Source organism: Nicotiana sylvestris, chromosome 6 (genome assembly GCF_000393655.2).
Source record: "Nicotiana sylvestris chromosome 6, ASM39365v2, whole genome shotgun sequence".
Lineage (NCBI taxonomy): Eukaryota > Viridiplantae > Streptophyta > Magnoliopsida > Solanales > Solanaceae > Nicotiana > Nicotiana sylvestris.
In genome coordinates this window covers 137,880,008-137,906,139 of record NC_091062.1, presented here as the reverse complement: position 1 = coordinate 137,906,139, position 26,132 = coordinate 137,880,008, and the positions used below count along the sequence as shown (strand labels likewise).

The 26,132-nt window shown below is 40.0% G+C and overlaps 2 protein-coding genes and 1 long non-coding RNA gene across 3 annotated transcripts; all 3 read right to left on the bottom strand.

Moving 5' to 3' along the window:
• Positions 1-296: 296 nt before the first annotated feature.
• On the bottom strand, positions 297-6,676 carry LOC104236742 (biotin synthase, mitochondrial). The gene is made up of 6 exons (XM_009790734.2): positions 6,307-6,676; positions 4,878-5,057; positions 4,355-4,461; positions 2,109-2,314; positions 1,354-1,493; positions 297-724 (listed from the first exon to the last, which is right to left on the bottom strand). The coding sequence occupies exons 1-6, from the start codon at positions 6,508-6,510 to the stop codon at positions 431-433; spliced, it is 1,131 nt and encodes a 376-aa protein (XP_009789036.1). The 5' UTR covers positions 6,511-6,676; the 3' UTR covers positions 297-430.
• A 2,045-nt stretch (positions 6,677-8,721) lies between these two features.
• Positions 8,722-14,130, bottom strand: LOC104236741 (uncharacterized). The gene is made up of 2 exons (XR_713495.2): positions 14,016-14,130; positions 8,722-9,272 (listed from the first exon to the last, which is right to left on the bottom strand). It is a non-coding gene; the product is annotated as an uncharacterized lncRNA (long non-coding RNA).
• LOC104236740 (uncharacterized) lies at positions 11,743-14,032 on the bottom strand. The gene has a single exon (XM_009790733.2). It carries the CDS (start codon positions 13,832-13,834, stop codon positions 11,948-11,950), a length of 1,887 nt encoding a protein of 628 aa, XP_009789035.1. The 5' UTR covers positions 13,835-14,032; the 3' UTR covers positions 11,743-11,947.
• Positions 14,131-26,132: the final 12,002 nt, after the last annotated feature.

Here is a 26,132-nt window from a genome sequence, read left to right as displayed (position 1 = left end):
CCCTCCCTAGACCCCCCTCTGTAAAAATATATTGGGTATATTGTTGTTATTTATCCTTACGAATGCCGAAGGTGAGGTAGGGGAAACGGGAAGAGAACTAGAGAAGGGCTGATAACTACAATTAAGCTACCACTCAATTATCAAAATTGAAGCTACAACTCAATTATCAAAATTGACTTTCTTTTTTCAAATGCGACAGAAATAACTTTACTGGGTAAATTTCTTAATCATAAGATTTTGACTTGTGCTCGATTAAAATAACCTTTTGAGTGACTAATCATAGTAAGAAATGACCATTAGCAAATAACATCAACATGGTATTACAAAAGCTAAGTTTCATGGTAAAATTTCATTACAAGTTTTGTATTACAGAAGTCATACATTTAGGTAAAACATCCTTGGTAAATCAACCAGATATCTCAGCTCTGAACTAGACAGATGCTTCCAACTTTTCATCTTCAGAATCTTTTTCGTCCTCCGAGAAATTTGGAGCTTTAGGAACAAGTCCAAGTAATTTGAACATATATTGATCAGCATCATAGTCATTGTTGGGTGTAGTCAATAACTTATCACCTGTAAAGATGGAATTTGCACCAGCAAGGAAACACAGAGCCTGCTCAGGGATAGAAAACCGAACTCTTCCGGCAGAAAGCCTAACCATTGCGCTTGGCATTGTTATTCTCGCTGTCGAAATCATCCGAATCATATCCCATATTTCCACTGGCTGAAAGATGAAAAATGAAAGATGAGATTGTCAAATAATTTGAGAAACTCAGATAGAATGACATTCATTTTGCATAGCATTCATTCCAAGAGATGTCTTCGTTGTATCCTTTCACTTAATCTACTTACAGAAAGGCATTGAATTTCATCTGAGACTACGTGTCAATTATTTAGTGGTCTATGAATATCACGGTTTTGAAGAGTTTGCGAAGACTATCTCTGTTTATTGTTTTAATCTTTAAGTTGTCATTAACTAGAGATTAGGTTTCCAGTCACGTTCTAAGGTAGGTGACATTTGCCTGAAATTAGACGTTCTACTTGGAGAGAACAACAAATGTTTATGATACTACCAACGTTGAAAGGTAAAGAATCAGAGCTCAAACAAGGCTAAAACTTGACAAGATATTGTTCCTTAACGCGGTAAAGCTCTACAAAGAGCTCTTCTAGGATGGCTCAAGGTATTATGTTGGTAATATATTATGGTTACAGGCCAAGTCAATCAGCATGTTTTTATTCCTGTTTTGGCCGCTGAAAGGGGGTGTACGAGGCACAAAGCATTTTAGAGTCACAAGTTAACAGAAAGTAATGCAACAATACTTAAAGTTTCATTTCTAAAAAAATGAGGATTACCTTCTGGTCTTCCAGGGGTGTGCCTTTCACTGCAATAAGTGCATTAATTGGGACACTCTCAGGGTGAGTCGGAAGAGTTGCCAGGGTATGCAACAAACCAATTCTATCCTCTTCAGCCTCACCAAGCCCTATTATTCCACCTGATAGCAGAAAAGAAGGGGTTAGCTAAGATTGTGACAAGGTTTGGCACACCTTGGAGAAATTTACGACACAAACTCAGAAAGATTGTGTCAAAGTATAAACATTCCTCTTCAAAAAAGAAAAGTAAACAAATTTGACACAATTTTTAATGATTCCCTTGACTTTCAATAATGACATATTAATTAAGAATATGTACCATCTATATTAAGGATTCTTATATCTATGAACAGGAAGTCATAAAGGAGAAAAACATTTCAAGGAAAAGCAGCAAGAAGTTCAATTTGAAGTAACTGAAAGACCTTTCATCGATAATTTAAAACTCATGTCCAGTACTTGAAGTAGAGTTCAGTTTTAAGTTCCATCAACGGGCTGTCAAGGCTTCTTAAGAAACCTTAAACTGGCGATGAAATTTTACTTACGATCAAATAGTTTCATATGTGGCGGTGTGAACCAAATAGTGTGATACTACAGTATTTGCATATACATACACATACATGCATCAAATATAGAGATAGAGGTGTCTACATAATGTTATTCCAATGAGAGTGTCAATATATAAAAACATACCGCAAAAATCAAAGGTGAATGACAAGTTTTATACTTCAAACGAATACCTGAACACACATTAATTCCTGCTTCACGTACATGCTTCAGTGTTTCCAGCCGCTCATCGTAAGTTCTTGTGGTTATAATATTAGGGTAGTACTCTTTTGAGGTGTCAAGGTTGTGATTATATGCTGTAAGACCTGCTTTCTTGAGCTCTAAAGCTTGCTGCTTCTCAAGCATTCCCAAGGTACAGCAAACCTCCATTCCCATGTCCCTTCATATTGAATATATTTTGCACAACATGCTTGTTATCATGTCATAGCGAAATATATCAACATGCTTGTGTGTACATTTATATATGATACCAATGGACAATAGTGTTATCAAAGGTGAAAAGTGCAAAAAAGCTCTAAGGTATAGGGCTTTAAGCGCAAAGCACAAATAAAGCGGGGGCTTTGATGAAGAAAGGCGCAATGGAGAAAAAATACAAATATGTATTTTGAGTCCAAAACTAATAATTATAAGCATGAATAACAAATATATAGAGAAAGAAAGTGAAAAAAGATTAGGATAAAGTGAAATATCATTTGTTTAGTGTCGTCTCTTTAGGATCACGCTCATTGGCAAGGAAAAGTATGCCTTTGAGCCTTGATGATGACACTGAAGCACCCACTAAGCGAGATGAAGGCTCAACATGTTTTGCACCTTGCTTCGGGGCTTAAGCGCGCCTTTGACAACACAGGACTCACAGTTTATGGTTTTCCTGCTATTTTTGGTTAACTCCAATAAACAAGATTTGGAACAAGGAGCTAAGATGAAAATGCTGTACGCTTTTGGATTAAAAGTTGCAGAATCACAAAATTACCCGTCAAACCTTCTCACTCAGAAGAATGCTTTTAGAATGGGTAAGAAATGGCTTAACCAACAAAGAAGTAAATATATTCCTGCTTCTGTGTTCATTCTATGACGCGGAAGGAATGCCTCTCAATTTTAGCAATGATCCAACTCAATTTCAGCAATCATCATAACTCCAGTTTCCTCACTCTTTCAACTTCACTACTTCAAAGAAATAACAAAATAGAGAGCAAGGCCATGCATTACTGTCCTCAACATCTAACCCATGTCCATATCTGTTAGCACTGTACAAGCACCAAAGCAAGCAACTAGAAGAACCAGATGAAGAAGCAGCAAGGCTACTGCATAAGATGAGCTTAATAAATGTTCCTACTAAATATTTCTCATAGATTCTAAATGAATCTGAATAATACATCCATTTTCAACCCTCCACCAATCTCACTTGTCTGGACCAAATATACTAAACCCATTTGTGATGCACTGCTAGAGAAATGAGCTCCCAACGCTCTTCACTTCTGAGCGCTAAATCCTAAGAAAAGAAACATCATGCCTACAGTACCGACCTTGAAGAAATAGGTGCCAATACAGCAGAGCATTAAACTTTTTTATCAGGATATCACAATGACCCTGTAATATACAGACATAACAGTGTCCACTAGCTTTCCGTTTTTCTTTGGATAAATAGCTTCTAACAAGGTGATTTAACCCTATATATCTTATGGACCTTGAGGCTGGTGTTGCTTGCATATCTACCTATGTAGTTGAGGATGTGCGGTCCTGAAACTAAGCTTGAGAACCTTCTAAATGTTTGTAGATAATGGTGTAGCAGTACATCAGTTTTTGAGATAGTTCTCTGGTAGGAGAAAGGACACTGCAAGCCAAACAGACTGAATGTATCAGGAGCAGTCTCCTGAATACATTCTTTGACGAGGAGAATAAACAAACAACTCCCTGCAAACTTACATCTGTTTCTTCTTTACATATATTAGCACTTAGTTAACAAGTGAAATGGTAGCTTATACATTAGATGAACAATTGTAATCTCTACCCTACCCAGAAAAGCAAAAGGCAGAAACAAGCCTCTTTCATTTTCCCTTCTCTTACCAAATAAGAGGCTATTGAAATAGAGCTAAACCAGTTCCTTCAGCTTCTTGTCAGCGAGTTGCCGTTCAATGAGTATTATGACCAGCTAGCTAGTCAGAGTCAGATACCCCTCTCTGGCGGCTCAGAAAATGTGAAGATAAAAGGAAATAGAAGAATAAAGAGATGCATAAACATTAAGTCCAGTGAATAGGGGACACCAAAGAAATGCTACAGATTCATCAAACTGCTGTCTACTTTACCCACCTCATTATAGCGGTGCATAACACCATATATAGCAATCACTTGGCTTTCCCTGTAATATCAGACACAGTTTATCGGAAGGCATTGGAGGGTAAAAGAGAAACATAGCCCATACCTTATTTCCTTCACATACTTGGTGATCTGGTTCATATTGGTTTTCCTTCCTATGGTATCCCTCCATGCAGCACCCATACAAAAACGAGTGCTTCCTGCCTCTTTTGCCTGTCAACACATAAAAGTAGCTAAAATACATTTAAAAGGAGATTGAACCTCATTGTATGTTATGTATAACGCTGCCAAAAGAAATCTAATTGATTGAGATAATTAATTTTTACTGCATATATTTGTCATATTTATACATCTATAGGTTGGCCTATTATGCGTTACTTTGTTAGCCGTAGTGGTAAAAGAGGCAGAATCTAGGTAACCTTAAATTTTTGAGAAATCATAACTTCCTCAGATGCAGTAGTATTGTATTAAAGGGCACCAATTTCAGGAGGAACTCCTCCCTAAGAAGTGGGATCATTGTATCTGCATCGTCTAGCCATTGTCACCCTCCAATATCAGGCCAAGGAATAAATAATGTCTACTATTGCTTAATGATAAAATATTCCACCAAGAGAAACAGAACAGAGCACCTTTCTTGCTGCATCAAGAACGGCATCCTCATTCATAAGTTTTTGTGCTTTCAGTCCTGTATCATATCTAGATGATTGAGGACAATATGAACAATCTTCACTGCATCCCCCTGTCTTAATAGACAGCAAAGTACACTGTTGTACTTCTCTAAAGTTATGAGAATGTCTATGTACTTGAGCCTGTAAAAATATTTTTTCAATGAACAAAAAGAAAATATCAAAAGCCAGACAGAGGATCTCACAAGAACTTAAGTAAAACGATTAACGAGCAAGCTCCAAAGTAACTAGAAATGATAATTGAAAAATGCATTTTTCACGTTGTTCTAGAATGAATGATAAAAAGTTCAGGTCACCGAGGTGTGGAATGGATGAAGATGTTTTCCACGAATTCATTTTTTACCTTGGAAATAATTCTTTTTACCTTGGAATTTTCTCAAGCATTTTCCATATTTGGTTGGACAAAACGCAGATTGGCATAGGATAGTTGTAAAAGAAGTAGCCCCGAGTATAAGGATTATCTTATGTATTTTTAAGTTATAGGTTGACAACAATGTCTAAATGTTGATTGAAGTAAATATATGTAGTAGGAATCAAGATATTTGTAAATCAATGTATTTGATATGACATATAAAGTTATTGCCATATGACCAGTAGGTCATGGGTTCGAGCCGTGGAAACAGCCTCTTGCAAAAATGCGGGTAAGGCTGCGTACAATAGATCCTTGTGGTCCGGCCCTTCCCCGGACCCCGTCGTAGCGGGAGCTTAGTGCACCGGGCTGCCCTTTGATGTATTTGATATGACGGAGAATGTTTTCTTAAAAATGTTCTTTTTTCAAGGAAAATGACTTCCACCACAATTGAGAAAATGACTTCCCTCACCTATTTTGTAAATTGTTCTTTACAAATTTCTCAACTGATTCAATCTCATTGTATCAATCAACACCTAGACATTGTTAAAAACGTTTCCTAGTACCTAAAAGTATCATCAAAACATTGTTTTTATAACTTCTATATCCAACCAAATACTGAAAAATGATCCCGAGAATTATTTCCTAAAGGGACACAGTTTCCTCCATACCAAATGCACTAAACACACCTTAAAAAACTAAAAATCATACTGTAAATTAGCACAAAGTTAACCACTTTAAGGGAAAATTAAAGCAAAACCAATCAGGCTAAACCTCAGCGGAAACAACAAAATAGAACAAAAGATTTAAAAAAAAACTAATTTGATAGCTCATTTATGATTAAAAATGTACGGTCAACACTCAATTCGTCCGCATTAGTAGGAATTTACTTTAAAACAATTCAAAATAAAAATAAAAAAATGCAGGAAAATCCAGCAACTCAAATGATTCAAAAATGGAAAATCCGTACACACAAGTTGTCAGTAAACAGGAGAGAGGTAAAAAGAGAGAAAGAATACGGACGCCATGAAAAAGGAGATCGAGGAGTGGGGAGTCGTAAATAGACTTGATTTCATCTCTGCTCCAGTCATTTCTAGGCCCTTCCCTTATACATCTCTCCGCCTCTACTGCAGCTGCTGAAGCTGATAATGAGGAATAATTCGGTGCGCGCGACTGCAGTAGAACCAACGACGATAACGGCCGTCGAATCGATCCAAGCCACATCATCGTCTTTACTAACAACGATAACGGCCGTTTGAATACACAACAATGGCCGCTCTTTTGCAGAAGCACTAGTGAGCTGAAGCAGCAGCTCTCTATTTGCTATTTGCTGCTTTGGAAGTTCCGCTGTGTTGTTAAAATCGATTTTAATAGAGTGGGTAGTGGTTTAGGTGGGATTGTATTGTACTTTGTGCATCTTTTGTTGTGACGTTCTCTTTTTTGTTGTTTCCTTTTTCTTCTTTTTGAAATTTACTCAAACGAACCAAACTTTCGTTTTCTTTTTGCATAACATAAATGAAGTTTTGTTTTATTTATTGAAAAGGATACTTTTTGCCGTCCTAAATTTAACCAAGTTTGCTAAATTAAGTAACTTGGTTGATGTTCCACAAAAGTTTGAGAACAATAATGCACTTATGTACTTGTAACTCTTTAGGGTCGCTTGGTAGGGTGTATAAGAACACTGTTGACTAAGGTGTATTAGTAGGGTATAGATTAGTAATACATTGCTTAGTAATGCAAGCATTAGTTATACAGAGATTATTTTTCATCCATTATTTGATGTGGTGTATTAAAAATTAAAATGTATTGCATAATTTTTAAGAAAATTAGTTGTTTACAAAAATATCTTCCATATTCTTTACCTTAAAGAGACTTTAAGGGTAATTTTGTCTTTAACCATGCTAATGCATGCATTAATAGCTTTGGTATTGCTAATACCATAGTTTGCTATGTATTAATTATAGAAAAGATAATACGAAATATGTTGTATAACTAAGGGCATCTCCAATGGTGCACTATTTTTTGCACCAAATCTAAATTTGGTGTTTTTTTTGCTCCAATGGAACACCAAATTTTGCACCATTTTAGTGTGTGAATAGTGTCACACCAAACTTGGTGTGACACTATTCATCAACACCAAATTTGATTTATTATTATTTTATTCATCTTTTTATTTTTTTGGACTTTTAATTTACCATATATTGTGTATATAATTAATTTTTATATTAAGATCTTTATAATTTTAATTTTATATCCTATTTTTTGACATATTAAATTTTTTATATATTATATTTATATAAAATTATAAGTCAATTTTAGTATTATTATTATTATTGCATAAAAAGAAATATAACCATTATTTAAAAATGAAAAATGCAAATGTAAGATATCTAATATTGCTAAAATTGAAAAGTGAAAACTAAAATTTAAAAAAGAAAATTAACAATACATAAAATAAAAATACATTAAAATTAAAAGTACATCAAAGGAGGATACATTAAAATTGAAATCACATTAAAAAACATAAAACATAAGTTTAGTAATCCGGTATGTCATTTTCAGGTGCACCAAAATTACTAAAAAACTGAGAGAACGAGGTATAATGACCACATGTATTATACTGCACAACATGATAATTGAGGACGAGCGTGATCTTAATGCACCAATTCAAGATGCACGTGAATGTCCAGCTCCTACGGTAGAAATGGCAGTAGATGAAGATCACCGATTTGAACAATTTTTAGCTCGACACAAAAAAATTAAGGATAAAGATGCGCGTTTCGCACTTCGTAATGCATTAATCGAGCATTTATGGGAGAATAGAGGCGAAAGTTAAATATTTATGTGGTACTTAAATTAAATTTGACTATGATGTAATATTTATTTAATTATCTTTTATCAATGATTTCACTTTTAGTTGATTTACCTTTAAAATAATTTTGTAATAAATGATTATATAAGTGGTGAATGTGAATTATATGTGATGAATATGAAAAAAAAAAGATAGAATTTGTTGGAAGGAAATAAAAAATAAAATTTAAATAAAAGATAATATATAATATAGAAGAGAGAAAAGAATATAAAAAAATATTTTTTTTGGTGTATGGTGTAATGGTTGGAGTAAATTTGGTGTTACACCATTTTGGTGTGAAATTTGGTGTTAGGATTGGAGATGGTCTAATACTTGCAGTAGTACTAATACATAAGTTGAAATGGTGTACCAAACAAGGTATTTAGTAATACCAAAAGCTAATGCATGCACTATTTTCTCTAACGTATCCTACCAAACAACCCCTAAAACAAGGTAGGTGAAAGGTGATGCTTATATTTCTTAGTTGAAAGTAAAGAGATGAGAAAAATTAAAGGGAGTGGCGCAATACATGGACTACATCAGCACTCCCATCCCTTCTAATTGGGAGGTTCCTACTATAAAAACAATTAAAGAGAATGAATAATACTTCAAAATAAATTAACAATCATCCTCCCACTCCCACTTGATTACAAGATATAGTGTGAAGGTCAAAGAGGGGGAGGAACAACAGTTCTGACAAAATCAGACTTAAGGGTGACTACTGGCCACTTAAAATCCAATATACAAGCTGGTTTCTGTTCAACAGAACTTCTCTTTATTGGTCGAACAAGGAGGGATGTCACTCTTACATGGAATCCCTTGACAGGCAAACTTAACATATCATCCGCAACGAGCAAAATAACAGATCGGCAGCTCTAGTACTTTTGTTGTGCTTTCTCAGCATCCGAGAAATCCCAGATGATCAACGACCATGCTGAACTGAATAGGTGTAAACTCATATTTTCCAACTGGAGCTCCGGTACAACGTGTGCTAGACATGAACCCTCCAGAAGCAATCTACCGAGTTCGAGTGCGCTTTCTCAAGGATTAGCTTCACATAGTTCTCTTGTTTACCAGACAAAGACCTTCAATTCATGCAGTGATTAACTGATTACTAATCCCAGGTAAGCTAAAAAATCTGCAATACAGGTACATGTTACAATTCATAGGTTTGGTAGGTGGAAGACGAGAAGGTATCTTAAGTGTATAAGATTGCAATAATACTGATGCACAATGACGGAAAGAACTGTATACATCATGTGGCGTCGATTCTAATGCAAATCGACAATAGATTTACAAAATTTCTTAACACTTTAAACTACAAATTACAACTCCATTAAAATTTGCATTTAGAAAAGGTTCCAGAGTCCGTCAGCGCCACCAAAATGTTCCTAATCCATAGGTAAATCAATCAGTATATAAACTTTTGGGCAAATCATTTTCATTTTGTGATGCCTAAGATATTAATACTTGTTTGCTGCTGACACCTGAAAAAAATTTAAGATGTCCTAAAACGGACAAGCAGCAAGCACCACTAGTATGAACAATTAAATCATCACAATTGATAATCGTAAACTTTTCAAAATAATATGACCCAAGGACATAGTTCATCGGTCCATGAAACTGAATGAAGAACATCGAGAACAGGATTTGAATATCAGCACAAGAAAAGAAAGAAAAAAGAAACTATGTGATTCCTTCTCATCTACCTAAGCTTTGTGAGCCAAGTTACCCGGTACCTATCCTCGCGAGTTGGCTCAAATACTACCATTGTTCTCCCAAAGAAGAAAACATTATGATGTTCATAAATCAAATAAGTAGTTTTTCAGCATTGAAACTCAGCTATGATTCATTACGAAATTTCTCGCCGCGAACTATTAGTAATAGGTAATAAATGATATACTTTCTGAAGAAACATACAGCCTTCATGAGCAGCCCTCGCTAAGAAGGTCTATTAGTTCAAGTTAAATGTCCAACTGCCGCTGTTACATGAATTGCATTAGGCAGCCAATGCCTCTCCTACAAGTTGGCAAACTAAATAAAGGAAAAATAGAGGTGATCAAACTTATTGAACAACCATACAATTAAAAACGACAATGAAGACAGCAATAATTTTTGACAAGTAATGTATCAAGATACTTCCAGGAGCTAAAAGCAATTTGGCCTTCAATCATGCAACATTGATTTATCTTTGATCAAAACAGCACATAAGTTTCCATGATAAAGAGCAGGAACCACGTCACCAGCTCTTAGATTGAGTTTTCCAGCAATAATGAGGAAGCAGCTTGATGAAGTCATTCCAGGATTATGAGAATATGTCTTTGCTAGATATTCTATAGAGAATATAATACTGGAGGAGAAAATTTTGTTAACCTCTTCTTCAGTAAAAGGGAAACTTTATGTATGACGCAGCTAGAATATTCCAAAATGCTATTCAATCCCCAGGAATGGGCTTCAGCAGTCAATGATGTCAGGATCGCTTTAGGTCATTACATTTGGTGTATCAGAGAACAAAAGTACTCTATAGTTATCCAAGGAGAGACTCCAAGCTGTAAAGTTGATTAAATGATCCCACAAGATAGTCCACAGAAGACCGTTGGTGCATTTCCAGCACTTCTCTAGCTTATGTGTTTCTAGTGTTTCTGTCAACCTAAAGATAAAATATACTCATGATCCATGATTTAAACAGGAGCCTTGGAGCAACGATAAAGTTGTCTCCGTGCGACCTATAGGTCACGGGTTCAAGCCATGGAAGCAGCCACTAATGCTTGCATTAGGGTAGACTGTCTACATCATTGGGGTGCGGCCTTTCCCCGGATCTTGCGTGAATGCGGGATGCTTTGTCCATCGGATTGCCCATGATCTGAGACTAAGAGTGTGAACCTCAGAAAGAATTTACAAAAGGAAGAAGGCTGTGAAGGTTCACGCTATGGATGTAGTATGCCATGACAGCCTTACTGAGAAGCTGGTATTTTCTCCAACTTCAAAGTGTATGGCTTCATTATTAACATTGAAAACCTATAAGATTCCAGAAGTTTTGCTTTCGCGGAAACAGAAAAAGAAAGATTGGACAAGCTTGACAGTCCAATGGCCATCCAATTAATCATGGAAAAAACTAAAGGGATAAATTTCCTCTTAGCTGGAGGGATTAATGCAACCAGAGCCAGGTGTAGAATGTCTTCCACTAATTTATGTCCTCCTTATTTAGGGATTCTTTTTCGATCAGACTTTTAGGCTTTAAGAACTGTTTCTGATTTTTATAAATCCATTGGTCTTCAATCCATTGCTTGGTCCTCCACTGTTGTTTCATTCTTTTTTTATTGTTATCCTCTGTCATTTCATTCTTTCACTTTGGTTCTTGCCTGAGTCCACATTCAGCACCCTTCATAACTGAACGACGACAGCAGGGAGTCTAGCTCACTCGCATATTTCCCAACTTAACACAATAGCCTTGTGCAATCCTTTAGGATCCTAAGTACCCTTTAACAGAGGCCTCACCTTGAAAACTTGGTTAAAGAATTCCTTAGAGATTTTAAAAGCTTTCTGATAGATGATACAGTAAAGAATTACTTGGTAAAAAATATTCTACTTAGGCAGCAATTCGAATTCAGAACAAGAAAAGAGGAACTTAATAGTAAATCAACTAATGATTTCAGAATTCATCATAGATTAATGCATTAATAATGTTACAGAATTTGTTAAATTTGATCGCATTATAAAAGTTGTTAGACTAGCTTTTGATAGAAATCCAAGTACTGCAATCAACATGTTGAAAAATCCTCCAAACTTCAACCATTTTATTAATTGAACACTTTATGAGATACTTATCTTCTTAAATCTGTACACAAGAGACTCCATTGACTTTTGTATTCTGGAGTTTTCTGTTTGTTTCACTGCCACAGAAGCTTGATGTAAACTTTGGATTCCACGACCCAAACTGGCAATTGAAGGAGCTGATGGAAGAGATTCAGCAGCACATTCTATTCCATCTCCATAAACAAGCAAGCTTGCACAAGTGGCTATACTGCATCCAAAGGTAGCCCAAGGCAGAAAGCCAACTGGTCGTACTCGGCGTTTCCTCATAATTTCGTAGAATGCCGTTCTCATGGCTGAGAGGCTAGTTTTCTCTGCAGAGGCTATAACTCCGTGAGCCACAGCACGGATTTTCTCTGCTGAAGCAGTTGCCTTAAAGACAGATGATTTGACACCAGAACTTGCCATTCCAGGGGCTACTACGTTTGACTTCCCAAATGCAAGAGCAAGGGCCTTTTGAGTTTGAGTCATGATGAGTTTTAGAGAAGCAGGAACTTTGAAGGTAACAACCTTCACTATCGTAGATGCAGGAACAACTTTAGAAAACGAAGAAGCTCCTAAAACTGCTGTGGCCCCAGCCCCAACAGCTACCACTGGCTTAACAGCTAGTAACCCTTTTCTGTCACTTCGGCTCGAGTTGTCCCCGTCGCTCTCAGAGTCAGTGACCAGCTGCTCAACAATGTCCTTAACTTCTTCAGGTATATTAATTTTCCAGTGCTTCCTTAGTCCAGCTAAGCCACTGGCATCTACTACTGCAACTATTGATTTGAACTTCACGGCCTGGCTTCGGAGGGCCTGTGCAAGAAGGGCGTGCGACTTGTCCTCAACAGAAAGCTCAGAAAATTCAGTTGTATGATATCCGATTTTACTAAGAGGCAGCCGACCAGCATTATTCAAAGCTATTCTCAATCCTTCGACTGCAATCTTGAAGACATAAACCTCAGAAAGGAGATTTGTATCAACAGCATTTCCATTGCAAACATCATTAAACATCTTCTGAGCACAAGCTAGAGCTCTTCCGATTGAGGGAATATCAACAAAAATATCATGTAGATCAGAGAGCAATGGATAAACAGTCTGTGCAAACTGTGGTACTTGATAATTCAACTGCAGCGGAACATCCTCAGACCCCATCTTTTGCAAGGAACCTGAATTGACCAAATGCGACGACAACAACCTCACCATCTGAGACTGAATATCATTTGTAACACAAAATGCACGCGAATTTGCTGACACCAATAATCCCGTTTTTAGAGGAACCAGACTATTACCAGCCTCTAAACCAAACACTCCAAACCTATTCTCGTACCCCTCATCCCCCACACTAGAACACTCATTAGACGGGCTGCGTTTAACAAAAGGTGACTCGAGCAACAAGAAAGACGAACCAACTTCTTCAGCTGCTTTCTTAGCAGCAGACAAATGCCCATCAAACCCAACTCCAAATATCTCCCTCAAAACAACCCGCCCCGCAACATTCTCATACTTCTCCTTATTAATTTTATGCACAAAGCACCTCTTCAACACCTCAATTGACGAAGTCGGTACCGAATCCTCCTCCTCCTCCTCCTCGAAATTACCACTATTACTCAACAAAAGTTCCTCTTTTTGATCACCATCTACAGAATTACCCACTTGGACAACTACAGCATCAGGCTTTACTTCTCTAATTAAACACTGGGCATCTACAGCAGATCGTTCAGATAAATTCTGAACACACAATACGTATATTACAGCCTGTGATTCGGGTTCACGAATCGCGTAAACAAACTGCTTTGTGTTTTCGGGTACTGATAATTTCCTAACTAACCCTTCTGAAATTCTCAAATCATCAGGTTTTATTACAGAAAAAGGCCACAGATTTTGCAAATAGCTTAAACCCCACATGGTTTTTGATAGCTAATGACCTTTTACAGCTATTATATTATATGTAAGTCTAATTACATTTGAGAAACAACGAATAGACCTAATACTGGATTACGTATACAGAAAAGGGCTAAAAAGGGTGTATGCAAATGGAAGAAGCGAAAGAAGAGAAAGAAAAGAGGGAGAATTGAAGAAGGGTTACCTGGCGTTGATGAAGAAGTGTCAAACTTTTTGTGTTTCAGCTGTCTCTTTTAAGGGAATATTTTTGACAAGGGGTGAAATTATCTAATTAAATTAAGGAATATTTCTAATTAAATATCTAATTAAGGAATTATCTAACTAAATTAAATAGATAATCAAGAGGTATTAAAGATAAAGTTGTCCAGAGTTACTAGATCTTTTGACCTTTCAATGACTTAGCTCTTTAAATAGTACTTATTATCCTTGGTCAGGTAAATATAATTAAACTGTGTTAATTATCATATTGTAAAATTTCAATCCTCATCCTATAAACAAAATATAAGAGAAAAATCAATTAAATATTGTATCGAAATTTGGACGACTACGACCGGTACCAAGTGTAGCATAGAGCGAGGTCCCTATGACGCCGCTTCTTAAGATCGTTATGACGAGCGACAACTAACAGTGGCTAGAGAATGCACGACGTATGTGGTCGTGTTAGCATGATAGGAAACAATAGGAATATGTCTTTCGAATATTCCTTGTGTTGTACCTTTTTTTTCTTTTAGGATAAAAACAAGGATTGTCTCCAATAAAAGGGGAGAGAACATTCTGTAAAAGGGAGGTTTTTACTGATCACAATTTTGAGAACGATATATGATTTTTACTTTTGGGCTAAGAACATTCATTGCGAAATCTTTTTGTATTCAAAGTTGTCATATTTACATTTAATCGTTCGGTTTTGAGGTAATAAGAAACATCGTTTATCTTGTTCATTCTTTGCATCTTTCAAGCTAGATCTTATTATACTTGGCTGAGATTTACTCCTTCAACTTCTTTAATTGATTTAATCAAAAAGGTTTCAATATCTTTTGGTCAAACAATTTGGCGTCGTCTGTGGGGATATCTTTAGCTAAGATTTTAGTATCATCTAGACTCTTGAAAGGGATAATCATCTCTTCATAGCTTTGTACAAACTAACAATGGCAGGGAAAGGAGATGCAAGGTAAAACGCAATAGTAGGTGTCACAACCAACCTCCTGAACACCATCAACGAAGATAGCAGGGAAGATAACAAAAATGAGACACCGGACATCACACCCGGGGGAGACGCTTCACCTCCCCCGCACGAAAGCGTAACTGCTTCGCGTGAGAAGGAAGCCTCCATATCTGCAACAGGAGAGGCACCACCAGTAGTACAAAGACTACTGGAAGAATGGCTAACAAGTACTCTGAATACCATACTTGATAAGCCCGCCCAAAGGGATAACAGGAATATTACACATGCAGATGTCACGATAAACGTTGATGAGCAAGATGCCCCCGTATAGGTAACACTCATGTCACTAATGACGCAAGTAATGACACGCTTGTAGTCATGTTAAAGAAAATGGAGGAGATGAAAAACGAGAATAAGGCACTTCGTGACCAAATGAAGGAACACCAAGAGAGGGTGGACAAAATACCAGGTGCTCCAAAGTTGTTGCCAAAACGCGACGTTGGTCGATTCATTGAGCAACCAAACAGTGAAGAAGCGACCCTCTACGCCATCCCAAAGACCTTCAAAATGCTGCCCTACCTAAAGATATATGATGGTACTACCGATCCAAAAGATCATATCATCCACTACGTCATAGCCATAAAAGGTAACGATCTTTCAAAAGAGCAGGTGTCATCGGTGCTATTGAAAACGTTCGGCGAAACCCTAATAGTGGGAGCCTTGACATGGTACTCTCAACTGTCGGCACGCTCGATAACAACATTCGAAGAAATGGCAGACAAATTTGTCACCGCCCATGCAGGAGCCAAAAAGGCAGAAGCTAGGGTAAATAATATATTTGCCGTAAGGCAGATGCACGGCGAGGGACTCAGGGACTTCTTAGCTCGGTTCAATAGGGTAAGAATGAGCTTGCCAAATGTGTTAGAAGGAATGACAGTAGAAGCCTTATAGAACGGACTAAACGGGAACGGGTCGAGAGCAACCAGAAAATTGTTAAGCAGGCTCATGAAATACCCTCCAACTACTTGGGAAGAAATCCATAACGCTTACTACGCCGAGGTACGAGCCGACGAGGACAACCTCAACGGTCCGACCCAACGATTGACGTCACTTCAAACTGAAGCAAGGAAAGATCGTCGCAACGACGGTCGAAGGGATTAGTTAGGGCCTCACCTCGGCCGAGAAAGGCATCAGCCTTATGTCAGGACATCTGCCCCGCCTCCACTATGGCACACAGATGCTCCCCCTCGACATACAGCACCATATCGACATGATAAAGGTATGCCTCCACTCCTATCTGCTCACATATTTTGTGTTTCTCCTTCAGAGATAGTGTACGCACTGGAGAAACTCGGTCAAAAGGTGCAGTGGCCGCAAAAAATGAGGTCAGACCCTAGCACCCGGAAGCCGAGCGCCTTTTGTGAATTTCACCAAGAAAGGGCCACAAAACCGAAGGTTGCATAGGACTGCGACAGGAGGTAGTGCGAATGCTAGGCAAGGGATACTTGAAATAGTTGCTGAGTGATCGAGGACGAGCTAACTTTGCCCGCGGACGCGAATAGCCCCAGGGACCTCCAAAACCACCTTCTCCCGCTCGCACTATACAAATGATCATCAGCGATGGCGATGTCGCAACAATCAATCATGTCAAGTTCACCACCACACATAAACGCAAACGATCAATCACCCACGAACAGTATGATGACCTCGAAGACAGTATCATCTTCGATAAGTCAGATGCCGATGGTTTGTCTTTCCCTCACTATGATGCTCTTGTTATCACTTTACATATTGCAGATACCGATGTAAAAAGAATAATGGTAGATGACTGGAGCGGCGCGTGTATTATCCGTCCTCGGTCCTCATACAGATGAGACTCGAAGACAAGATAATACTAAACGCTAACCGATTTTAATAATGTAGTTGAACGGACTTCTAGAGAGGTAGTGCTACCCGTCCTAGCCGTAAGAGTCACCCTGGAAACGATGTTTCATATCATGGACCAAGAAACATCCTACAACGCCATCATAGGGTACCCATGGATACACGTTATGCAAGCAGTCCCTTCTAGTCTCTATCAAGTGATCAAGTTTCCTACTCTATGGGGAATATTCAGCATTCGAGGCGAGCAATGCACCGCACAGGAATGCTATCGCATCGCCCAAGATTGCGCCCACACACAACAACTTAAAGGGGAAAATGCAGAAGCATAACAATCAGCGATGTCGGGATCCAAACTCGATGAAGGGACATACGTTATCAAGGACCCCGACATTGTGGAAGCATCCGGGTCAACAGTAGAAAGTTTTGATCCCGTCCTACTAGACGGCAACGACAGCACAAAAAAGTCTTATATCGGGCACAACATCTCGGAACCAGGTAAGTTTCACAAGTTCTTGACGGACAATGCCGATCTTTTTGCCTTCTCCCATGCAGATATGCCAGGCATCCCAAAGGATATCTCCACACACAAGTTAAATGTCGACCCCCTATACCTGCCAGTACGACAAATAAGAAGGAAGTTAAATGTCGGGATCAACGATATAAGATGCTCACAAATGGCTCCGTCCGAGAGTCAAAATACCCGTAGTGGGTCGCAATGTGGTCATGGTGAAAAAGAAAAATGGAAAGTGGAGGATGTGTGTAGATTTCACGGACCTAAACAAGGCATGCCCAAAAGATTCCTTTCCACTGCCACACATCGACCAGCTCATTGACGCAATAGAAGGTCACAAATTGCTAAACTTCTTGGATGCCTCCTCAGGTTACAACCAGATCCTCATGGATGAAGAAGACCAGGAGAAGACCACTTTCATCACTTACCAAGGAACGTATTGCTATTAGGTTATGCCATTCGGATTAAAGAATGCAGGGGCGACGTATCAGAGATTGGTCACCAAATGTTCAAAAACCAACTCGATAAAACAATGGAAGTCTACATTGACGATATGATGGTTAAGTCGAAAAGGAAAGAAGATCATATCGGTCATCTGAAGGAAGCCTTCGACATATTAAGACAGTATGGCATGAAACTGAACCCCGAAAAATGCGCCTTCAGAGTAAGGTTGGGTAAGTTTCTCAGTTTCCTGGTATCACAAAGAGGCATTGAGGTCAACTCAGAATAGATTAAGGCCATCGAAGGAATACCCGAAACATTGACCAGCAAAAAATAGGTACAAAAATTGACGGGACGGATAGCCGCCTTGTCAAGGTTCATCTTACGGTCATCGGACATATGCCATAAATTCTTTAATGTATTAAGAAAAGACAATGGACTTCAGTGGAATTCAGAATGTGTCGACACCCTCAGGAAACTGAAAGCATACTTGTCTTCACCACCCCTATTCGCTAAGGCAGACCCAGGTGAGTGCCTTCTAGTCTACCTAGCTGTATCTGAAGTCGCGGTAAGTGCAGTTCTAGTCTGAGAAAACCAAGGTACGCAATCTCCAATTTACTATATCAGCAAAACCTTAATTGATGCCGAAACAAGATACCCCCACCTTGAAAAACTGGCTCTAGCATTAGTTGTAGCTTCACGAAAACTTTGACCATATTTTCAGTGCCACCACATAAAGGTGGTGACAACCTTTCCTCTCAAGAGTATCCTACACAAACCCGAATTATCAGGTAGGTTGGCCAAATGGGCCATAGAATTGAGTGAGCACGATATAACGTATCAGCCGCGAACTGCAATAAAGTCGCAAGTGCTCGCTGACTTTGTTGCCGATTTCAGTGCAGAGACATTGCCCGAAGTCGAGCAAGAAGTGCTTCATGCTTTACTTGAACAACCCGACCTCTGGGTCATCTACACCGACGGTGCATCCAATGAGTCTGGATCGGGACTAGGACTCGTACTCGAGGTCCCAGCGGGAGAAGTAATTCACTAATCTATACGATGCCCTGAAATGACTAACAATGAGGCCGAGTATGAGGCCGTAATTGCAGGACTAAAATTGGCCCTCAAGTATAGTGCTCAGCGAGTCATCCTCCACTGCGACTCTCAACCTGTTGTAAATCAAGTTACTGGGACTTTCCAGGTTAAGGAGCAGAGGTTGCAGAAATACCATACCGAAATCCACAAGTTGCTGCCAGAATTTGACGAATGCCGACTCGACCAAATACCCCGAGCACAAAACACTGAAGCAGACGGTCTCGCCAAGCTGGCAGTAGCAAATAAAAACATCACCAAGGAGAACGTGATCACCCTCCTCCACTCATCAATAGACCAAGTCAAGGTACATTCTATAAATTTAACTTGGGACTGGCATAATCGCATCATATCATATATGCAGGAGGGAACACTCCCATAAGATAAAAAAGAAGCCAAAAAGCTCTGAATACAAGTGGCCAGATAAAGCCTCATAAACCAAGACCTTTACAAAAGGACGTTCGGCGGCCCTTTAGCCAAATGCCTTGGGCCAAATCAGACAAGGCGTGTGCTCGAAGAGGTACACGAAGGCCACTGTGGTGCCCATACAAGCAACCGTGCCCTCGTTAGGTGTCTTATCCGTGTAGGATACTGTTGGCCCACTATGAAAAAAGAGGCCACGGAATACGTCAAGAAATGTGAGCAATGACAGAAATACGCCCCTATGATACACCAGGTGGGGGAACTCCTACATTCCTTCACTTCTCCATGGCCGTTTATAAAATGGGGGATGGACATCGTCGGGCCCCTCCCAGCAGGGTGAGGTAAGATACGCTTCCTTTTGGTTTTAACTGACTACTTTTCCAAATGGGTGGAAGCAGGTGCGTTCGCTCAAATACGCGAACAAGAAGTCATAGCGTTCATCTGGAAAAACATCATATGCCGCTTCGGCATCCCTAAAGAAATCAGTTGCGACAACCCCAGTTCATCGGGAAAAAGAAGACTGAATTCTTCGAAAAATGGCACATCAAGCGGATACTCTCCACGCCATAGCATCTTGCCGGCAACGGTCAAGCGGAATCCTCCAATAAAACAACATTGAACATACTAAAGAAAAAGCTTGAGGACGCTAAAGGGCTATGGCCAGAATTGCTACCAAAAGTGCTATGGGCTTACCACACAACGGCGAAAACCAGTACAGGTGAGACGCCGTATTCACTGGTCTATGATACTGACGCAGTCATACCCGTTGAGGTCGGGGAACCTAGCTTGAGATACTCCAATGAGAGAGGACCAAGCAACGACAAAAGCAGATTACAAGACCTGGATGAGTCGAAGAACGAAGGGATATAGCGCACATAAGGATGGTGGCCCAAAAGCAACAAGTAGAAAGGTACTATAACAAGAAGGCCAAAGTACGACCGCTCAAAGTCGGGGACTACGTACTAAAAGCCAAAATGCAAGCAGCGAAAGGCCCGAATGAAGGGAAATTAGGAACAAACTAGGATGGGCCATATAAAATCACAGCAGCAGCAAACAAATGAGCATTTCAACTAGAAACAATGGAAGGAAAACTACTCCAAAATAACTGGAATGCCGCCCACCTAAAATACTTCCACTTCTGAAAAGAGATGTCGCCCAAGTCGTACTCTTTTTCCCTCGCCCGAGTTTTGTCACAATCGGGTTTTCTCGGGGAGGTTTTTAATGAGGCGACGAGGGGGACATCTCTAGGTTTGAGGTATTGTTCATTGCCCCGCTTGCTAACTGTATCTCCAGGTCGAGCAATGAAGGGACTAGATATAAAGAATCTCCATTATATGTACAAAATCGGCGCGTACCGCCATAGTACGAGCAAAGTTGACATGTATCTCCGATATATGAATAAAATCACTCCATTATGTAAAATCAACATCGTCTCTAATGCATGAATAAAACCGACACCTACAACACTCCAACAAATAAAATAGAACGCCACCCTCACAACGGGACCAGCTCGAAAGTAACATCCCATTGGCTAAGGCCATCGCCAAAAGAATGAGTTCGACATTATTCGAACCACGACGGGATACTACACCGACACCAGCTCGAAAGTAACATCCCAATGGTTAAGGCCATCGACAAAATAATGAGTTTGACATCATTCGAACCACGACGGGATACTACTTCGGCACTAACTCGAAAGTAACATCCCAATGGCTAAGGCCATGGACAAAAGAATGAGTTCGACATTATTTAAACCACGACGGGATACTACTTCGGCACCAGCTCGAAAGTAACATCCCAATGGCTAAGGCCATGGAAAAAAGAATGAGTTCGACGTCATTCGAACCAGGACGGGATACTACTTCGGCACCAGCTCGAAAGTAACATCCCAATAGCTAAGTCCATCGACAAAAGAATGAGTTCGACATCATTCGAACCACGACGGGATACTACTTCGACACTAGCTCGAAAGTAACATCCCAATGGATAAGGCCATCGACAAAAGAATGAGTTCGACATCATTCGAACTACAACGTGACACTACTTCGGCACCAGCTCGAAAGTAACACCCCGATGGCTAAGGCCATCATCAAAGAAATTAGTTCGAATTAACTCGAAACACGACGGGTTCAAATATTTCGGCAGAGGTTCGGAATAACATGAATGTAGCAAAGGTTATCACTAAATCGACAAAATAATTTTTCATTACAGCAAAAATATTACAAGTGCCTATCTTTACAAAGGGCTCAAAGACGCCCTTACAAAAATTGTGAGGCAAAAGCAAATGCAAACCAAATACTACACATCATTTCCAGTGGCGTATACGTCTTCGTACCAAGAGTCGGAGGCAAGTCTGTTTGCATCATCAGAGTTAATATCATCCCCGTCAGGCGTGAGAGGGTCGTACCCACATGCCTTACGAGCGGCACGAGCCTTGGCACGCACATCCTTAAGCTCTGCATCAAACGCCCTCCTGTCAACATGAAGAGCCTTGTACACATCAAGTTGGGCTTTAACATGAACCCACAACTCATACAAATGTTGAGGCACATAGAAGGCTGCGACCGTCGCCGTGCGTCCTCCATTTTCAAATAAGACGCTTGCTCATTTAACGCGGACAGTTCCGCCTCCAACCCTTGAATACGCCCCTCAAGTCCCGCTATCTTGAGTGCAGATGTCTCCATCTCCTTGATCCGCTCCGACCTACAAACATGAAGGGAGTCTTCCAAGACTGTCTCTTCAAAGATGGCAGTAGCCCTCTCCCTCTCGACTTGGTCCAATCTATTAGCGTTCACGCTCAATCCACCCTTAAACTCATCGACCTGCGCCGTTTTCTATCCAGTTCGGCAGTTAAACTGGCCACATTTTCTTGGAGGTCGGCATTTTCGGCCACTACCCCCTACTTAGCTCAAGCTCATCTTCCCTGGCTTTAAGGGCTGCCTCAAACTCACTACTATGGGCCACAACCTTCATAAGGTCCTCATCTCGTTCCTTCAACTCTTCGACCTTATGCGCCAATTGATCTTCCCTCTGCTTGAGCCCTTCACGGAATAGTTGGAAGTCGCGATCCTGATTGTAGATGTCGACCATCGCACGATGCTTGGTGCGATATTCGTGATACTTGGAATACATCTTTCCACAGATGGTCGTCCTCCTCCTTTCCCGATGCTCACGCTCGATCTCCATGATGAGGGTCTAGCATGAAAAGTAAAGTTAAAATGAAAGGATGGGCCAAAAATAGGAACACAAATTCAACAGCGAAATAAAAAGAAAGATATTTACCCGCAGAGCAATGCCAGAAATGCTCCGAGACAACTCCTCATCACTCATTGATCTAAGAGCCTCGCTCTCAGGGACAACACATGAAGGGGCAAAAACATATGCCAACTGATCACAATTCGACAGAAAGTCATAGTCCCCAGGAACGACTATGTGTCGATCAAAACCCTCCATTCTGACCTCTACGTGAGTATGACGCTCCAAAAACTCGCAAACATCCCCTGGGTCGACGTCTGAGCCTGAGCTGTCGCCCTCGGCACGCAAGCCCCCTCCAACAGCAGATGACGCGCCGCCCTCAACAGAGTGCATCGACCCGCCTCCTTGGTAGATCCCTTCTGTTTGGGGAGACCTCCCCACCAAGATGGTACCGGCCATAAACACAGGTACCGGTGCCATCTCCGACGCACCCGTCCCACTCTTACCAGTTGTAACAGCCATGCCTTTCCCGAGCTCTTCCCTTCTCTTTTTTCTCAACGAAGATTCGTCCCCATTAGAGGACTCATCTATGAGGTGATGTACCAGTAAAGAAGAGATCTCTTCCTTCATGACCATATCCCGAGAGGAGTCTCTCACCTGTACCGGCTAAGCACGACCTTCTCAGACGAACTCATCCAAAGTGAATTGCATTCTTGCGGAGGCAACGGCCTGGCGAAATGCAGGGACTGGGGCCCTCCGCCTAGAAGCCCCACGACCTGTCGTCACAGAGAGTCGTATCAACAGACAATGGCAAACAGCCGAAGAGCGGTATAAAGGAAGATGCTTACCAGATGAGACCTTCAGCCCATACCGTTTCACAAAAGAGGGCCAGTCTCGAGTCTCCACTGCTTGAAGCAGCAAACGGACTACCCAATCCCTTATACTGGCAATGGGACAGGGTGGACGTCCCATAGCTGCAAAAGAGATCCATAAACAAATGCTAAGTCGGACAAAAAAGGGAGAAAAAAGAGAGTAAATAGGTTATAACACTTACGATTCTCATTCCACCGCTCCGGGAATCTAGCGGGGTCCGACATAATGTGTTCAGTTCTGATGAAGAAATACTTATGCCAAAATTTACGGCTCGCCCGGTCGTTAGTTCCGACCACCAGCCCTTTTGTCCCACGGTGCCTCAAATGCCCCATAGTACCCTTGTGAAAACTAGGGGAAAATAGGTGTAGGAGATGATGAATATTAACTTCACACCCCGTCAGCTCCGCGTACTTTGTCAACACCAAAAGAATTTTTTTACGTGTACGGAGAAAGTTGTGCTGGGCAAATCTGGTAGAATCGACAGAATTCTTCTGCTAACGGGAGAAGGGGGAAGGAATGGCCAACCACAAAGGGGTACTCATCCTGTCTATGGACTTCCACGAAGTCCCTTCCCGCCAGAACCATCTCGACATGAGGGGGAATGTTGTATTTGGTGCGAAGAGCGTCTATGTAGGCTTGCCCAGTTTCAGATACTACTGAAGCAGGAGTAGGAGCAAGCTCTTTGAGAAAGTCACTTCGAGACATGGGGTGTCTCGGTAGTAACTCATCCATGGTGGGAAAGCTATCCCCTTCCTCCACCGCCATGTCCTCGCCACCGGAAGGGAGCGCCACGGATAGCGAAGTGGCATCAGAAACCCCCTCACGTGATCGGTGTGTTCTAGGCATGTCTATGGAAGGATATGTGCTAATGGAATGGGGTAACCAAGAACAATAAACAAGAAAAAAGAGATGAAGAAAATCGCAAAAGCAAAGCTAAAAATGCGAAAGGGAATGATCAAAAGAGAAATGGCCAAATTTTTTGAAAAAACAAACACTTTCCCTATTTATAGGGTTGGGTGGCGCTAGAATTGAAGCGAAAAGGCTCCCCGTGGCAGCAAAACCAAAGCGACAGGCCATCATGTTATTCCTCGGGAAGATGCGCCATGATGACGCATGTGGAAGTGATGTCACTCCACTGATAGAACGCACCGCCCAAGGTATGGCGAAGTGCATCGTTCTTCCGCCATCAGCCGAAATCGTCATGGTTTGCAGATCAAATTTCTTCGTATGCATGGGCGACATCCGCTTATCAAGGACGCCCCCAGGTTGTGACCTCAACAAGCGGAGGGACTAACTGTATAGGTCGAAATTTGGACGACTACGACTGATACCAAGTGTACCATAGAGCGAGGTCCCTACGACGTCGCGTCTTAAGATCGTTATGACGAGCAACAACTAGCAGTGGCTAGAGAATGCACGACATCTGTGGTCGTGTTAGCATGATAGGAAACAATGTGAATATGCCTTTCGAATATTCCTTGTGTTATACCTTTTTTTTCTTTTAGGGTAAAAAGAAGGACTGTCTCCTATAAAAGGGGAGAGAGCATTCTGTAAAAGGGGAGGTTTTTACTGATCACAATTCTGAGAACGATATATGGTTTTTACTTTTGGGCTAAGAACATCCATTGCGAAATCTTTTTATATTCAAAGTTGTCATAGTTACATTTAATCGTTCGGTTTTGAGGTAATAAGAAACATCGTTTATCTTGTTCATTCTTTGCATCTTTCAAGCTAGATCTTATTATACTTGGCTGAGATTTACTCCTTCAACTTCTTTAACTGATTTAATCAAAAAGGTTTCAATATCTTTTGGTCAAACAAATATCACTTTGGAGTATTTTAGAGTTTCAATTCCTTACAATTAAATTTGATCTCTAGTTATATAATATAACTTTCACTTACCAATTCTTTTATTATTCCGACCTTTATCTTCTTTTTCTGTTGTTCTTATTCGATCTCTTAATACTTAAGATATAGAGTAGGAACTTTTAAAGGGTACTATGAGCTATGTTTTGAACCGGAACAACTCATTTAACCATAACTTGAGGAATGAAAGATTATATTTACAAAAATAGATTATTTTATGTTGTGAAATATAACAATTCACAAGTTTAAGCCCCGAAGAATTAGTTCCAATTCTACAAAATGTAGGGGAATGACACGGAAAAATAATAGCAATAATACTATAATAATATATGTGAGCGGAAATATACGAATTGGCTTAAGTCGTGCTGGGCACTGTCCTAAGAAACTATTTCAGCAATGTAAAATATTTTTCCAAGATTAAACAAGCCCATCTCTATTTATTTAGAGGACACAGGAATCAGCAAATATAATATAATAAATCCAGCAAGTTGGAAGAGAAAGAGCAACTAATATCTTATGCCAATTAAAATATTATAGAAGAAGAAATTAGTTGGAGAGGGATCAGAGGGAAAGAAGATAGAAGAATTTCTTGTTTGCTAATGATTAACTTTTCTTGGTGTTTGATGATTGAAGAATGATGGCCTAATCATGGCTATATATAGGCCTAAGGAAAGCTTCTACGCAAGACAAGTGTTTTACTTGTCAAATTTCCTTCATGCAAGATGACACTTAAACAAAATAAGCCATTTGCCCATAGCTTCTAGAAGGCTTGCCACATGTAAAAACTCTTTACATGCATATTGACATTTTGACTCATTTATTTTGAAAATACTACCACAATCCCCACATATTTT